Source organism: Dendrobates tinctorius, unplaced genomic scaffold (genome assembly GCF_039654945.1).
Source record: "Dendrobates tinctorius isolate UK_male_01 unplaced genomic scaffold, ASM3965494v1 ptg000008l, whole genome shotgun sequence".
NCBI classification, from domain to species: Eukaryota; Metazoa; Chordata; class Amphibia; order Anura; family Dendrobatidae; genus Dendrobates; species Dendrobates tinctorius.
In genome coordinates this window covers 71,972,283-71,990,103 of record NW_027361676.1, presented here as the reverse complement: position 1 = coordinate 71,990,103, position 17,821 = coordinate 71,972,283, and the positions used below count along the sequence as shown (strand labels likewise).

The following is a 17,821-nucleotide window of genomic DNA, read 5'->3' as shown; positions in this document are numbered from 1 at the left end:
GTATTCTACCTTTCCCTGCTGGGGTGAGCTGAATCTCCTTTTGCCTGTAGCTCTGTCTTCAGTATATTCCTGAGTACTGACATAGCTTTTTTGAAGCCTAGCGTCTTCAGGGCCTTTTTCACTGTCAGTCTGTTGGCTCTTATTTTCATAGGGTTTTTCACGGATTGCAGGCAGCAGCCTTCCTGTCCTTTTCTATCTAGTTAGCTTGGGCCCCTCTTTGCTCAGTCTATCTTTCTGTCTGTGTTAGTATTTTCATCTTGCTTCACCGTCATTATATGTTGGGGGCTGCCTATTGCTTTGGGGTCTGCTCTGGGGCAGTTTAGATTTTCCCCTTTCTTTCTTTAGGCCTATTTAATTCTCCGGCTGTGATCGAGGGGTCTAGGGCATCGTAGGAACCCCCCACGGCTACTGCTAGTTGTGTTGATAGGTTCAGGGGTCTGCAATCTGATAGCTGCCAACTTCTCTGGTTTTCTGGACTTAGCTAGCATTTCTGTTTTTGCCTCCTACGGTGACTCAATCATAACACGTGCAGTCATCATTGCACTGCACAAAAATGGCCTAACAGGGAAGAGTATCGCACCTAGAAAGATTGCACCTCAGTCAACAATCTATCGCATCATCAAGAACTTCAAGAACAGAGGTTCCCTTGTTGCCAAAAAAGGCTCCAGGGCGCCCAAGAAAGACCAGCAAGCACCAGGACCATCTCTTAAAAGTGTTTCAGCTGCGGGATCGGGCTACCAGCAGTGCAGAGCTTGCTCAGGAATGGCAGCAGGCAGGTGTGAGTGCATCTGCACGCACTGTAAGGCGGAGACTCTTGGAGCAAGGCCTGGTCTCAAGGAGGGCAGCAAAGAAGCCACTTCTCTCCAGAAAAAACATCATGGACAGACTGATATTCTGCAAGAGGTACAGGGAGTGGACTGCTGAGGACTGGGGTAAAGTCATTTTCTCTGATGAATCCCCTTTTCGATTGTTTGGGACATCTGGAAAACGGCTTATTCGGAGAAGACCAGGTGAGCGCTACCACCAGTCTTGTCTCATGCCAACTGTCAAGCATCCTGAAACCATTCATGTGTGAGGTGGCTTCTCAGCCAAGGGAATGGGCTCTCTCTCAGTCTTGCCTAAAAACACAGCCATGAATAAAGAATGGTACCAGAATTTCCTCCAAGAGCAACTTCTCCCAACCGTCCAAGAGCAGTTTGGCGATCAACAATGCCTTTTTCAACATGATGGAGCACCTTGCCATAAAGCAAAGGTGATAACTAAATGGCTCAGGGAACAAAACATAGAGATTTTGGGACCATGGCCTGGAAACTCCCCAGATCTTAATCCCATTGAGAACTTGTGGTCAATCATCAAGAGACGGGTGGACAAACAAAAACCTTCAAATTCAGACAAAATAAAAGCATTGATTTTGCAAGAATGGACTGCTATCAGTCAGGATTTGATCCAGAAGTTGATTGAGAGCATGCCAGGGAGAATTGCAGAGGTCCTGAAGAAGAAGGGTCGACACTGCAAATATTGACTTGCTGCATTAACTCATTCTAACTGTCAATATAACCTTTTGTTACTCATAATATGATTGCAATTATATTTTTGTATGTGATAAAAACATCTGACAAACACACATAAAAACCAGAGGCCAGCAGATCATGTGAAAATATAATATTTGTGTCATTCTCTAAACTTTTGGCCATGACTGTACAAAACACACCTGATGGTAGAAAACAATTTCTTAAGACCAGTGATTTCAGAAATGAACTCTTGAAACATGCCTGTTCATTGGAAGCAATTCCAGGTGACTACCTGATGAAGTTACTTGAGTGAATGCCAGCTGGGTTTAAATCTGTTAGAGTAAAAGGGGTTACTATGAGGAATCTAATGTTTAACATATTATGGTTTGTTTCACATGTGTTTCTTTATTCCATGTTCCTATATGTTTCCTTTGTGATTTTGCTGCATTCTGTTTGAGGCTGTGTGCCCACGTAGCGATTTTTAAGCGTTTTTGCCACGATTTTCGGCGCGAAAACGTTTAAAGATCGTGTACAGAACGCCCCCCATGAATTCCTATGGCATTCCGCACATGCTGTGCTAATGCTGCGCTTTTTTCCGCGGCGGAATCGCATCGCAGAAAAAATCGCAGCATGCTCATTCTTTTGTGCGGAATCGCAAAGAATTGCCGCGATTCCACACCCATAGGAATGCATGAGAATCACTTACTTCCCGCATGTGGCTATGCCCACCATGCGGGAAGTTAAGCGTCTCATGTGCGGTTGGTACCCACGGTGTGGAGGAGAGGAGGCTGTCCTCCATGCCCTGGGTACCATACCCCTGTAAAAAAAAAAGAATAAAAAATAAAAAATCGGGGTATATTTACCTTCCGGCGTCCCGCGATGCATTCCCGGCCTAAGCATTCCCAGTAATGTCTTGCGGCAAGGCCCTGTAATGACGTAGTCTTGCGTGACTCTAGCGATCTCGCGAGATCGCTATAGCAACGCGAGACCAACCTGATCACAGGTCTCACAAGGCATTACTGGGAACGCTGAGGCCGGGATGGCAGCGCGGGACGCCCCGATTTTTTTATTTTTTTTTAGCATTTTAACATTCTATCTTTTACTATTGATGCCGCATAGGTGGCCTCAATAGTAAAAACCTGGTCACACTTGTCAAACACTATGTTTGACGAGTGTGACCAACCTGTCAATCACTTTCCAAGCGATGCTTCAAATCGCTTGGAAAGTGCTTGAATATCGCACGCGAAAATCGCGGCAAAAGCGCGATTTCTGGGAAGCAGTCCGGTTTTTAGTGAGCGTTTTAAAACGCTACGTGGGCACATAGTCTAAATCTATAATGTATACAAAAAAAATCCAAGAGAAGGCAAAAACAATTACTGAATATTAAACAAAATAATTTTTGTAAGGAAAAAGTCCACAATAACAAAAAAGAACAAAAACGTGCATTGGAGTAGAGCTAGGGAGCAGCTCTACCACTTACAGCCATTGGTCAGTATAAACTTTTGACTGCTTTTGACCATTTCACCAATATTTTACTACATTCTTAGGATGTGTGCAATAATTATTAGAGGTCCTGATATATTTATTTGTGTATTAACAATATCACATAGTACAATATTGCGGGTGTTTATTTTTTTCTATTTTTTCCTATTTACAAGGAATATTATTTCACTGCCCTAAAGGGCCTGTCACACTAAGAGATATCGCTAGCAATATCGCTATAACTAGTGACGTTATAGCGATATTGCTAGCTGTGTGTGATACTTACCTACGACCGGCTCCCCCGCTGGTTATCGCTGATCGCGCGAGAACAGGCTGGACTGTTTCTCGTCGTCAGCTTCCTGCGGCGCTTCCTGCTGTGACGACGAGCGACGCGTGGAGCCGGGCGGGAGGACGCAGGATCGCCTGGTGTGACAGGTAAGTAGCGATCCCCGTCCCCAGCGATGTCGCTAGTGAGATCTGCCTGTGTGGCAGCTCACTAGCGACCACTTAGCGATGTACCAGCGATCCTGACCGCGTCATATCGCTGGTCGGGATCGCTGGTACATCGCTAAGTGTGACAGTACCTTTATATTTATAGCCCCTCTTTGATATCAACTGATTGTTCACAAGGACCTTTATTAAATTGATTTCATATTAATTTAAATCAATTCAGGGATAAATATAATCATGGCTTAGCTGGCGCCTCACATTTTTTTTATATTTTAATCTTGTTGTGTTTGGTTTTTTTTAATAAAATAATTTTGTTTAATATTCAATAATTGTTTTTGCCTTTTCTTAGAATACTTTGTTTTGGCATATATTTATAAGGTATTATGTGGCATTTGCTCGGTGAATATGTAGAAATATTATAGGTCCTTTATTCTAACATAGGTTATGTATGAATCTATAAATTGCTCATTCTAATAAGAACAAAGGAAATAATTACATTAGCAGGTGTGTCCAAACATTTGAGTGATCCTGTACATGTGTATAGGAGGTTGCATTCAAAGGCATTCGTTACTAGGCTCACCTTCACCTGGTTCTAAGTCCCACTGATTTTAGATGGAGGTGTTGCACATGTTTTGTAAGGCATTCTCACTTTTCCACTGTGAGTATATCATACAAATCTTTGATGGGGATAATCCTGTTCATTCACTAAAAAAAGTACTTGGATCATCTCTTCTTCAGTTGTTTGAAGTTTTCTTTATTGTTTATTTTTGTTTTTATATTCTGTTTGCTAGAAATGTTACCCATCAGCAACTGGATTTTCCAGATGTAAGTGTATTTAGCATACATCACAATGAATTACCTTAACCCTAATGCCAATACCAGCTCTCATGCTGTGTCACAGTAATGAGTTAAACAATCACGTATTCAGTGATTTTATGTTCTATGATTAGTATATGCATATCACTATACAGACGTTTTCCTCTATCATATCGTCATCATACTTATCATGTGATTTTATTCCTTCAGCGGTTGTATTACATGTGTTGCTTGCATTTCCAAATGCGACAAAGTTGTTTTCAATCAGATATATTATTGTGTTTAACTCATTACTTGATATTTCTAAGTATTTGCGCCCCCTCCTTCATCATCTTCCCCTGCTGCTCCCGTGCCTTCCTCTACACTGTCTCACAACCTCTTTTGTCTTGATTCCCACTATTGTCTCCTAATCCCATTATTGTCTCAATGTTCCATCACTGTCTCCTATTCAGTCCTCATGCATAACAACCATTATAGGAGTGTGGACGACTAACATAAAAATGAAAGTTTTATAGGGATGCTGTGGTCATTCATAGTAAATCCTGTTGTATGTTAAGCACAAGTCTGACTAGTTTCCTAGTTCAGCTGCCCTAATGCCACCAGTGAACAGGGACACCTTGAATATGGATAGATAAAAGAATAAATAGCTGTGGGAGAATGGCATGGTCCCCTGATGGCTGAACCAATAGCTCAATTTGAGTTTGCACTATGTATGTCTTGCAAGATTATACAGTGTGTGTGTATATATATATATATATATATATATACAGTATATATATATATATTGTAGCGATACTAATGGCCGCATAGTTAATGGAAGTATCTATCACAGGGATGGCAGCTCCCTGTGATGTAGCCCGGAGTGGGTTTTTTTAAGTGTACGTAAGTTCTAAGTAGTTTTTGTTCACATTTGGGTCCGGGCTTTGGGTAGCTCTGAGACTTGGGTGGGTCGTGCTACCCATTTACCTCGCTCTGTGGTGAGGGGGGCTCACTGTACCCCGTTTTGCCTGAAGATGTGTGTGGCTGTGAATTTTGAGGACCTGTGATGAGGTCATGATCATGTGACTAGCCATGTGATAGGTAACTGGGAGTGGTTACAGCTATCTAAGGAAGTTGTGTTGCACATGTGAGAAGAATATTTAGAATTGAGAGAGTGTGTTGGGGGTCTGTCAGCTTGGACAGAGCTCCCATGTTTCCAGACTGGACATCGCATAGCCTGGGGAAGCCGTGCTGGCGAGTCTGAACCAGAGGAGTAGACAGTCTTGAAAACCGTGAGTTATGCTGACCGGAGTCAGTGAGAGATATTTATCAGATGCCTCTGTGGATAAGAGGGATCCAAGAGCCTGCGTGGCCAACAGGTAATGGAACGGAGTCTGTGTTATGCTGACCGGGGTCAGAAAGAGACTGTGTTTTTTGATGTTTATTGGATACCTCTGCAGATAAGAGGGATCCGAGAACCTGTGTGGCCGACACCAACAGGTAACGGACAGGAGTCTGTGTTATGCTGACCTGGAGCAGTGAAAGACTGTGATCATTTTGGTAAAGCTGAATGTGTAACAGACAGTATAATGGCTGCTGCATACTAGTGAATAATAAACCAAATGGACTCGTTTTAACCCTGAGTGTGCCAGTGTTTACCTTCAAGACCTGCAAAGTGAGTAGTCCCCGTCCACAGACAGTGTGGAACATTACTATATATATGTATATATATATATATATATATATATATATATATAATAGCCCTGGCAAAAATTAAGAGACCACCACATCAACACCCTGTCATGGGCAGCCCATTCTCCAAACCTGAACACAATTGAAGACCTCTGGAAAGTAATCAAGAGGATGATGGATAGTCACAAGCCATCAAACAAAGAAGAACTGCTTAAATTTTTGCGCCAGAAGCAGTGTGAAAGACTGGTGCCAAGCATGCCAAGACGCATGAGAGCTGTTTTTAAAAAATCATGGTTATTCCACAAAATATTGATTTCTGAGTTAAAACATTAGTATTGTTGTTTCTAAATGATTATGAACTTGTTTTCTTTGCATTATTTGAGGTCTGAAAACACTTTTTTTTTAATTTTGACCATTTCTCCTTTTCAGAAAAAAAACAAGATGTATTGCTTGGAAATTCAGAGACATGTTGTCAGAAGTTTGTAGACTAAAAGAACAAATTGCATTTTACTCAAAAATATACCAATAAAGAGAAAAATCAGACAACTTGAACAAGTGGTCTCTTAATTTTTGCCAGAGCTGTATATATGCAATGTGCTTTGCATGCTTGTTTTCTTATTCCATAGATATCTGATCAGTAGGCTTTGTTCACGTGTCCATTTATGTTTTCCGTTTGTCTGGTCTGTTTAGAACCAACCAAGAGAACAGATAAATGTGTTTAAGAAGCAGAAAAGTCCAACTAATTTACATGGGGTCCAGAACGACTCCATGTAATCAGTGCAGCACTTCGCTTTCCTTTGACCCAGGAATGCTCAAAATGCTTATTCTGTACATCTGTTCATAAAACATTAAAAAACAAAACCATAAATGAACAACTCATTTTTTTAAGGGACATACAATATTCCTCCTTTTAGTGATTTTGTACGATTGATTTCATGCTTCTTGCTATAGGAAAACAAAAATGGACAAGAAATATAAGGAAGATGGAATGCTGTCTGTTATGATTTCTTTTCTCTTTAAAGAAATTGTCAGTGTTCCCCAAATCCAGTCCTCAAGGCCCACCAACAGATCATGCTTTCAGGATTTCCTTAATTCTATTGTCTGTGCAATCCTAAGAAAATCCTGAAAGCATGAGTGAACCCTGTGTGATTGGAGTGAATCTATAAGAAAAAGACAAAAAAGCGGTGATACATAGTGTAGAAACTTTGGGTAAATGTAGTGACTCTGAGAGTAAGCAGAACTGCTCACCTTGGCGAGATGTGCTGACAACAGTCAACTCTAACAATTTGTAAAAGTTGGACCAGCAGCTTCTCTTCTTTGTGCTGGCTATGTGCGATGGCAACCACAATAAGTAATGTAGGGGTTGGAAGTAAAACAAGGAACCACAGGGTGCTGCTGGAAAAAAAAGACAGCTCATGGCTAGAGGTTACGGTCACGTTATTGGAGCTACATACAGTGTATATATAAATATATATATATATAAAGTAGCATAGCTGGGAGGCACAGGGTTAAATCCCAGCTCTGCAGTGTTTGATTAGAAGCACCTGCATGGTTTCTCTTAGAAGCAGTAAGTAGATTCAATGTGAGATCAGCCAAGATGTAAGCTGTAGCTGAGAGAGACGTGCCAGGGTGACAAAGGAGTCAGTCTGCTGGATGTAGCAGAGGCCAGAATCCCATTCTGAGAAGAGTATGTACAGGCCGTGTACAGAGAATTGCAGGTATCAGTGGTTCCTATGGACAATCGCTGTTTTATTTGAGGATCTGTTCTGTTTAGTTAGCGCCTCGACAAGGCTGGGGATTTATGTTTGAGTTTATTTTGATACTGTGCAACCTGTGGAAAGCAATAAAAACTGCATGTGTTTGGACCAAAACTGCATTGCCTGTGTGTGTGAAATGTCTAACGGCTACTAGAGAGTGCATCCTCTCAATTGGTGGATGGAATGCAGATGCGAAGTCCCAATTTGTCATAAAAGATTTCACAGGCGATTGCAGTTTAAGGATTGGATGTCATGGATAAAGATGTTTACATCGTTGCAGATGCAGGTTGGAAGCATGGAGGAGCTGTCTGGCTGGAAGGTGACATTGTCTCGGTGATATGGCATTGCTGGTGCAGTTCAGGGGAACGCGTAGAGCTGGTAGTTGTCTCTAAAAGTGGAGTTGCTTTGAGGAGAACTGGGTTTCACAATGCCAGGGGCCGGTGGACTGCAGCATTTTCCGCCGCAACTCCTACTTCACCTGCCCTACCTGCAGTGCTGTTACTTATTTTGGTGAGGGACCTCAGGAATGCCAGGTGACTGTGGAACGATGTCCAAAATTTTGGATGTAGTGATGAGGGAGTATACTTGTTGCTCTGGTTTTCCCGAGCATGCTCGGGTGTCCTCCGAGTATTTTGGCGTGCTCGGAGATTTCGTTTGTGTCTACGCAGCTGAATGATTTGCGGCTGCTGGACAAGCTGAAAACATGTGAGGAATGCCTGTTTGTTAGGGAATCCCCACATGTATTCAGGCTGTCGAGCAGCCACAAATCATGCAACTGCTTCGGCACAAATTAAATCTCCGAGCACGCCAAAATACTTGGAGGACACCAAAGCATGCTCGGGAAAACCAGAGCATCGAGAATACTAGTAAGTTGTATTGATGGAGAAGCCAGGAACTATCCCTTGGCCCAAGTTGACATACACACAGACTGTGGCGCTGTGTCCCATGAAGTGGGAGTGGTCAAGGGCTTGTTGCATGCTAAAGGACTTATGGGTTGAAGTCAGCTGTGGTGACAACATCACATGATGTGTGGTCACCACACATCATGTGCGCATAACAAGGTCACATCATGTGTGGTTAAGTACACATGACGTGTAGTGATGTACACATGACGTGTAGTGATAAGGTCGCAGGGGGTGCAGTGTGTAGGACTGTACAGCAGTGTGTAGGACTGTGTACAGTGTATAGAACTGTGTACAGTGTGTAGTACAGTGTGCAATGAGTTTGCAGTCTTCTGATGTGTCGGCATTGGTAGTACAGAGTGCACTGTGTGAGGCTGTGTGTCTGTTAGGGGAGCCAGGGCTGTAGCAGTGGCTGGCAAAGATTGATCAATCACACCCTGGTCTCCCGCCACATGCACACAATATCCCCTTTGCGGCATTCCTTTCATTCCGTTTTCGGATCCATCCGGATCCTCACTGATATGCTGAGATTTGCTTCCGGCCAGAATCACGCAAAGACCAGAATCCAGTTCCAACTTAACATAAACAACTTTACTTGGTTCCATTCTCAGTACATCTGGATCAGTCACAGTTACATCATAGGGATCATCACAGAGTACACTCTTTGCCTTTCCTGTGCTTTCCCTCATTTCTTCCAGAATGCTCCAGGGTCGTACCGACTCATCCGGTAACGCAGCATTCCTTCATTTTAGCCTAACTATCTTCAGCAGTTCCCCTGTCCGTTTTGCCCCAGACAAAAAGGCATCAGCCCACGTAGTTATCTGCCACATATTGGAGCTGCCCTGCATTCTCTCACTGTTGTGACCTTCTGCCACCAGGCCCCGGACGACTGGGCTCCTACTGACTAGAATTCAGAAAATCGTACAACTTGCCCACAGTTAGTCACTCCTAATTTAACTAGTTGCTATACTTTTTACTATTTAGTCCTAATGTGCCCCCTCTAGTGGGCTAACGTGAGTACTGCACTCTCTATATAAAATGGACACATAGCAGCATTAAGATACATAACCATATATACAGAGTAGAACATTTACCAACGTTTAACTGGGACATGTGTGAGGCTTAACACAGTCTTTTTAACTCCTTAGGCTACATTAAGACTTGCATTATGAGGCGCAGTGCAGGGCTGCCGCTAAGCTCCGCCCCCCGGCTGCGCCTCCTCCGGTCAGCTCCTCCTATGGGCGCATGACGCTGTATGCGACCAGCATACCATATATTTAGCATTGGGTACGCTGGTCGTGTGCTGGTATGATTTTGCCGGGGCATGCGCCCTTTTGGCGCTCCTCCGTTTACACAAAAATGCAACACGGTGCGTTTGGTGCACCAGTGCACGGCCAGCATACCCAATGCTAAATGTAGGGTATGCTGGTCACATTCAGCGTCATGCGCCCATAGGAGGAGCTGACCGGAGGAGACGCGGCCGGGGCAGAGCTTAGCGGCGGCCCTGCGTTGCGCCTCATAACGCAAGTCTGAAAGTAGCCTTATATGTCTGCAGGGAAGTATGATATTTGTGCAAGTCTGATGAGGTTGCTAGTACTACTAGACTGAGAACATGTTGTGGACAGTAAGTGTATTTACAGTGCATATAGCAGAGCTCTGCGTGTAGTCTGTAGGTGGAGGAACATTGCATTTGAGCTGTAGAAATCAGAGTCCTGTGTGAAATGGATGAATGGACTTCCCCAGGAGTGGGTGCCAATAGTCAATTTTGGTACAGTGACCCTCTGAAAAAATTGGCTAGAAATTTGTGTTGAGTTTGTTTTGGTGCTGTGCAACCTGTGGAAAGCAATAAAAACTGAACATGTTTGGACCAAAACAGCATTGACTGTGTGAATGCTACCTAAGGTGCAGTGCCTATTAGAGAGTGAACTATTACAATATATACAATCATTGTAGAAAGTGTTGACACCCTTGAAATTGTTCCAGAAAATGAAGTACTTCTCCCAGAAAATTATTGCAATTACACATAATTTATTATGCACATTTCCTTGGTGTGTATTGGAACAACACAAAAAAATATGTAAAAAAGTCAAATTGGACCTAATCTCACACAAAAAAACAAAATGGGCAGGAAAAAATTGTTGGTATCTTTCCAAAATTGTGGGTAATCAACTTTGTTTCAAGCATGTGATGCTCGTTCAAACTCACTGTGGCAAGTAACAGGTGTGAGCAATATGAAATCACACCTCAAACCAGACAAAAAGGGGAGAAGTTGACTCAATCTTTACATTGTGTGTCTGTGTGTGCCACATTAAGCATGGAGAACAGATAGAGGAGAAAAGAATTGTTTGAGGACTTGAAAACTAAAACTGTAGACCAAAATCAAAAATCTCAATGTTCTAAGTCTATCTCAAGAGATCTTAAGGTTCGTTTGTCCACGTTGCGTTTACAAAAAACAGAATGAGGCCTACAAAGAAAAGAACACATTACCTACAGTCAAATATGGTAGCGGTTCATAGATGTTTTGCTGCCTTTTGCTGCCTTTGGCACTGGATGCCTTGACTGTGTTCAAGGCATCATGAAATCTGAAGTTTAACAACAGATTTTGGGTCACAATGTAGTGCCCACTGTCAGAAAGCTGGGTTCGTGTCCTAGGTCATGGGTCTTCCAGCAGGACAATGACCATAAACATACTTCAAGAAACATTCAAAAATGTATGAAAACAAACTGCTGGAGAGTTCTGAAGTGGACAGCAATGAGTCAGGATCTAAATACCATTGAACACCTGTGGATAGATCTTTAAATTACTATTGGGAGAAGGTACCCTTCAAATATGGAGCAGTTTGTAAAAGAAGAGTGTGCCACAATTCTGGTTGAGAGGTGTAAGAAATTTGTTGATTGGTATAGTAAGCGATTGAATGCAGTTATTTATTCCAAATTATTATTATTTTTTCCAAATTGTGTGCAATAGGGATAAGCGAACGTGCGTGCTGAAATTTGGATATTACTCGAGTATCTGGGTACTCAGATGTGCTCGACACTCGACGAACATTGGTTAGTGCTCAGATTTGAAGCTCCATTCACCACCCTGCATGATTGGCACCTATTACACAGCCAATAAACATGCAGGGATTACCTGCCAGTCACTGTAATGATATAGCCATCTGGGAAGCGGCATTAATATGATTGGCTAGCCGCATTGCCTCATCAGAGGTTATTAAAGGACAGGAGCGCTAACTCACTGATGCCATTACACACCTCAGGGACAGTTCTAATTGGAGGGATAGCACAGTTTAACTAATCAGAGTCCTCTAGTGTTGATACTGGTGCTGATGTTGGACCATCATACTAACAGTCCTGCTAAGGGCCAATCCTGTGCTTTGATGTTTGTATTAGATACATTCTGCATTATGCCTAGGGATAGTTGCATCTAAACCATCTCAGACAGATGTCTGTCCAGCCTCTGTTTGAAGACTTCCATTGAAGGAGACCTCAGCACGTCTCGTGGCAGCCTGTTCCACTCATTGATTGCCCTCACTGTAAAAAGTTTTTTTAATATCTAATCTGTGTCTCCTCCCTTTCAGTTTCATCCCATTGCTTCTCGTGTTTCCATGTGTAAACGAGAATAAGGATGATCCCTCTACACTGTGACATCTCTTCAGATATTTGTAGACAGCTATTAAGTCTCCTCTGTGTCTTCTTTTTTGCAAGCTAAACATTTACAGATCTTTTAACCATTCTTCATAGGCTATACTTCGCAGTCCGCTCACAATCCTGGTCGCTCGTCTCTGAACTTGCTCCAGTTTTTCAATGTCTTTCTTAAAATATAGTGCCCAGAACTCAGCAAAGTTTTCCAGATGAGGTCTGACCAAGGAGGATTAGACGGGTATAATTACTTCACATGATATAGACTCTATGCTTCTCTTAATACATTCTAGACCTGTGTTTGCCTTTTTTGCAGCTGCATCACACTGTTGACTCATGTACAGTCTGTGATCTATTAGTATAACAAAGTCTTTTTCACACTTGCTGTTGCTTAGTTCTATTCCTTCCATTCTGTATATGTAATTTTCATTTTTCTTGTCCAGGTGTAGAATCCTACATTTCTCCCTGTTAATTCCATTCTATTAGTTGCTGCCCATTATTCAAGCATATCTAGATTATTCTGAATTCTTTCTCTGTCTTTTCTAGTGTTATCTATTCTCCTAGATTTGATTCGCCTCCAAATTTGATTAGTTTACCTTCAGTTCCCTTATCTAGATAATTTATAATAATGTTGAACAACACTGGGCAACACTGAGCCAGTTATGAATCCACCAAACTGTAGCCTTTTCATTCCCATACTTGGTCATTTTTTCAATAACGATAGTATGATATACTATATCAAATGCTATATTAACTGCATTTCCCTCATCCACCCAATCAGTTAGAAGGAAATTAGATCAGTCTGGTCTGGCTTGTTTGCTACAAACCCATTCTGGCTCTGGTTAATTACTGTATTCTTATCCAAGCACTTACAAACATGCTGTTTAATAATTTATTCAAGCATCTTTCCTGGTATAGAAGTTAGGCTCACTGGCCTGTAATTTCCTGGCTCCATCTTCTTTCCTTTTACGAAGAATGAGACATTTGCCCTTCTCGAATCTTCTGGGACTTCTCCTGTTTTCTAGGATTTTTCAAAGATTCTGGCTAGTGGTACTACAATTTCCACTGCTAACTCTTTTAGTACCCTAGAATGTAATTCATCTGGACCAGGAGATTTATATTCATTTAAATTAGCTAAGTGTTCCCTCACACTCGATGGCACCGAAGGAATTAAATTAATTTCAGTTTGAAACACATCCAAACCACTATTAATTAGGATGGATCTTGTTTTTTAGGGGAAAAAAATATTATTGGAATTACTATCTTTCTAGATAATAAGGCATTATGATAACTCTTGGGATTATAAAAAATTTCATGTTCCTTGGTGTTTGCTCAGTAGAAATGTTAGTGAGAAACCTTTCATAGACCCAACAGTTCTGTGAAGCAAAATGAAGAAAGACCCTAAAAAATCCCATCTGTTACTGTTTTTCCTGTAGGTTCCTTTACATATCTATGATCATAAAATAATGTTTTCATACTCTGTCCATATGTGTTTGTAGATTTCACCTTCCCAGTTATTTTACTTACTTTTTAGACTTTTCCAATTCTGTGATTTAAATTGTTAAAAAAAAATAATAATAATAAATGACTTGATGTAAAATGAATGAAAATAGCCACACATCGTCGCTTGGAGTTTGAGCAGATGTCCTTCATACTAATCGTCTGCGTTCTTAATATCTTCATGTCTCCGAAATGTGGGTTTGTGATGCTAAATATTACCTCTCTTCATTTCATGCATCTCTAAAGGTTAATGCATCTAACCCCTGAAGAGCTGTGTGCACCGATATAATTGCATTAAGCATATTACCATATTTTATTGTGAAGGACTATATACTCTGTATGTACTTTATCAGGACAGAAAGAATTGCCTTTTATATGCTAATCAGCTGTGATATACATAACTTTACAGGACATTTAAGTAAGTGGCCTATTTAGTCTTGAGAAAGACATTTATGTCTAAAGCCATGACAGGGAATCTTTCTGTATTTTTGCAAAGCTCTATTTTATTTACATAAATCTGTCAAAGTGATGAACAGTCTGCAAGATGAGCTGAATGGTTAGTTTTGGCATAGTGTTCTTTACCCTTGCGACAAGTAAAGGAACTTTCTGCTATTCCCATCCCCTCTGCAACCTTCTTCCATCAGAAGTCGGCTGCCCATTATCAGCCTCTTCACATAATGAATGAAGCCTTGTTGATCATTATTTTCTTAAATAATTCTGATTTATTCCTGTGTTTTAGGGATTATGCTTAAATTGTGCTCGGGGGGAAGAAAACACTTATTTGCTCTTGAATACATACAACTACTTTTGGAATACATCTCTGCCAGGTTTCTTAAGAGCTTTTTACAATATGCTTTCCAAATTCACTCCTTTTTCTCATGAAAAGCAATGTTTTTGTACATTTCCTTTCATGCTAACCGGCGCGAGTGAAAAGCCTTTTGAAGTGCTCGCTTGTTTAAGCGATACCACTGTTTTAGCCTAATGAATACAGCCTTACAGACAGGACAATCCGACATGGCTCTGGATGCTGGTATCTCATCTGGCCAAGATCTCCATCACAGTATTGGGTCTGATATTCTTTCACTGCTGAAAAACCTGATTAACCTTTTGATATTCACGTGTGTGCTCTGGCTGGCAAGGGGCAATGAGGTGACAAAGAGTTAATGGCAACCATATGCTTGGATTATTGAGGGTGCCTGCAAGCCAAACCAGCTCTGTGATTGACTGGCACTAACTTCTGTTCCAGGTTCGGTGTGGAGATTACTGATGAAGACTTTGAGCAGCTACTTGACAGAATCCCCCTTGACGAGGATGGGAATGTCAGATACCCTCACTTCATGGCAATGTTCGATTCTCGGTAATTAATGTCTTCTGTTGATCTATTCATTGCAACAGTTTGTGCTTAGAATGCATCCACCGCAAGCATTGCTATATACAATACTCCATTTACAACCATTCTTGATGGCTGCCCAATTAAATATGATATAGTTCAAACTTTCAAGATTTATAGTTCCAGTTAAAATATAATTAGTAATGAAAAAACAGGGTAAGAATGTCTACTGTAGAAAGCTATCCCAGTAATATGGAGAATAATAATACCCAGGAGCAGATACCTGATGATGCATGGTAGTACCCGATTTGCACTACCATGGTCAAACGTCCACATTGGTACTCTGTGGTGGCCAAAGCAGAGCCGTGCGAACTTCCTCAGCTGGCACCCGAATGTCAAAATCCTGGGCTCCTTTTAAGATCCATAAGCCTCATGCAATGTCATAATTTCACGTAGACCTAGTGATTGCAAGAGGCACCTCGGATGATGGCTTTCCAGTGCCGGCCAAGAAGTCCTCAATGCCCTGGTTGTGCTGCCAGAGAGTACCAAAATAGATAACTAGATGATGGACCAGAGTTCTGCTAATGATTTTGCTCCTCTCTACCCAGGAGCAATAACAGAGAAAAAGTATGATGCAGAACTCCACAAGGTTCTCCAGAGTTGTCAGGAGAGCAATATATCATATATATGACATAGATACCAGGTCAGTTGTATGATCTTAAACATCTGTAGCATATTAGAAGTATATGCAATGGTCAACAGAATCCACTTACCATATATCTTCAATCTGGATCACCAGTCATGGTACTTCCATAGTAATGGAAACATTGAAGCAAGCTAGGTGGGAGAACCCATTTAAAAGGAACCTGTCAGGACATTCATGCTTACTGAACCACGACAGCATGAATCATAGGCCGGCTACACAACTGCAGCCAGGTATATTTTTGTCTTAAACACTATGGCCTTAAAGCATCCGTCCAGGAACCATAGCCGGAGAAAAAGACTAGTCTGGCTCCACCCCTGGCTGGCTATTCCCTGCACTGCTGCCTGTGATTGACAGGTCCCTCCCAATGTACAAGCTGGGAAGAGACCTGTAAATCGCATGCCTTGATGACCAAGAGAAGCTAGCCAGGGGAGGTGCTGTACTAGTACAAGACTCGTACAATCCTCGGATCTTCTAAGAATATATTCTCTGAAACACCTGAGAGTTTCAGAAAATAATATACCTGGCTGCAATTCTTCAGCCAGGCTACGGTTAATGCTGCCTGACAGGTTCCCTATAAATAGTTGAAAGGCACCATTGCCAGATTTATTATCTTTTTTGCTTTTTCTATTTCATCCCCAATTCTTTTTTTTTTAATTACACCTTTTAATTTACCACATAACATATTAAAAATTCCCTGTGGGGTTAAATGCAACCCACCCCCCCAGTAAATCTTACATTAATGTTTTATTATTGCGTGACTAGCTGTAGTTATTATTACTATTTTGATGTTCATATGACTTTTTGGTTACTTTTTATCCAATTTTTGATGGGAGGTAAAGTAACAAAAAGCTGTAATTCTGGTGTTTTATTATTATTTTGTTTTTTATGTTTATGTTGTTTTGTATATAAATGATCAACTGCTGAGGTTTGAACTTGTACCTTTTGTATTTTTTATTACACATATTTTCTTTTCTTGTAATAGTTTTGAAGATTTCTGTTTAGAGCCCTGAGTTTTTTTTTAAATGGGTTTCTGATAACTGTGCTTTCTGACAATGTCTATTAGACATATCAAAAGGTGATATTAGTAAGGTCATATGTATGGATCAGCTTACTGCTTTTCTGAACTGAACTACACATGTTGTAGTGAGATGAGAGAGAATTTATATATTAGGTGCAAATTGCCTCTTCAGAGAGAAAGAGGACTTTTACTCTACAGCACCACCTATTGGTAGTAGCGATCCTACAAGTCACAATCAACCCTTTAACGAGTCTTGTAATATGACTTAGGATAAAAGCCAAATCAGAATCTCAATTTGCAGACACGGTGTTTCGAGCTATTGGCTCTCGTCAGTGCAAAGTATGAGATCTGATTTGGCTAGGTGAGAGGCTCTGGACTGAGGTCTAAGGGGTAAGGTTTCTCCTTGTGGAGAGTGACATACCAGCTCTGGCTTGTCAAGGTAAGGAGGCTTATTCACCGTGCAATGCTCCTCTGGGAAATTTTATATGCAAATTGCCTCTTCAGAGAGAAAGAGGACTTTTACTCTACAGCGCCACCTATTGGTAGTAGCGATCCTACAAGTCACAATCAACCCTTTAACGAGTCTTGTAATATATTAGGTAGCATCTATCTCTACTGAGGACTTTAGGTGACTTTTGTGTTTCTTCATCTTGCATCCTCTATTCTTCTTTGTTTTTTTTCTGATACAAAATATATTTGTTCCATCTCTATCTGGATACATCCTCTTCACATGATTACTATTTAAGAAAAGGATCACAACGGTTTCTTAATCGTGATGCCAAAATTAATCTAGATTTATGGTTAATTCTGCACTATTGGCTTACTCTATGCTCTGTATGGAGTATTAGTTTACAGTGGATATAAAAAGTATACACACTCCTGCTAAAATGCCAGGGTTTTGTCATGTAAAAAATGACAAAGAGATTGAGAACTTTTTCCATCTTTAGCCCATTAAGGACAGGGCAATTTTTCGTTTTTTGCGCTTTTGTTTTTTCCTTTTAACAGACTGACAGCAGCAATTAACAGGTTGACAGCC

The 17,821-nt window shown here is 41.2% G+C and overlaps 1 protein-coding gene across 2 annotated transcripts in view; it reads left to right on the top strand.

Annotated features, from left to right (window-relative positions):
* Nucleotides 1–17,821, top strand: part of LOC141092403 (EF-hand calcium-binding domain-containing protein 6-like) — a 266,005-nt gene that overhangs the window by 128,803 nt on the left and 119,381 nt on the right. For both annotated transcript variants that reach the window (XM_073578531.1, XM_073578540.1), the window contains one exon: nt 14,978–15,088. In XM_073578531.1, the coding sequence (XP_073434632.1) occupies nt 14,978–15,088 (111 nt within the window). The remainder of the gene's footprint in view (nt 1–14,977; nt 15,089–17,821) is intronic.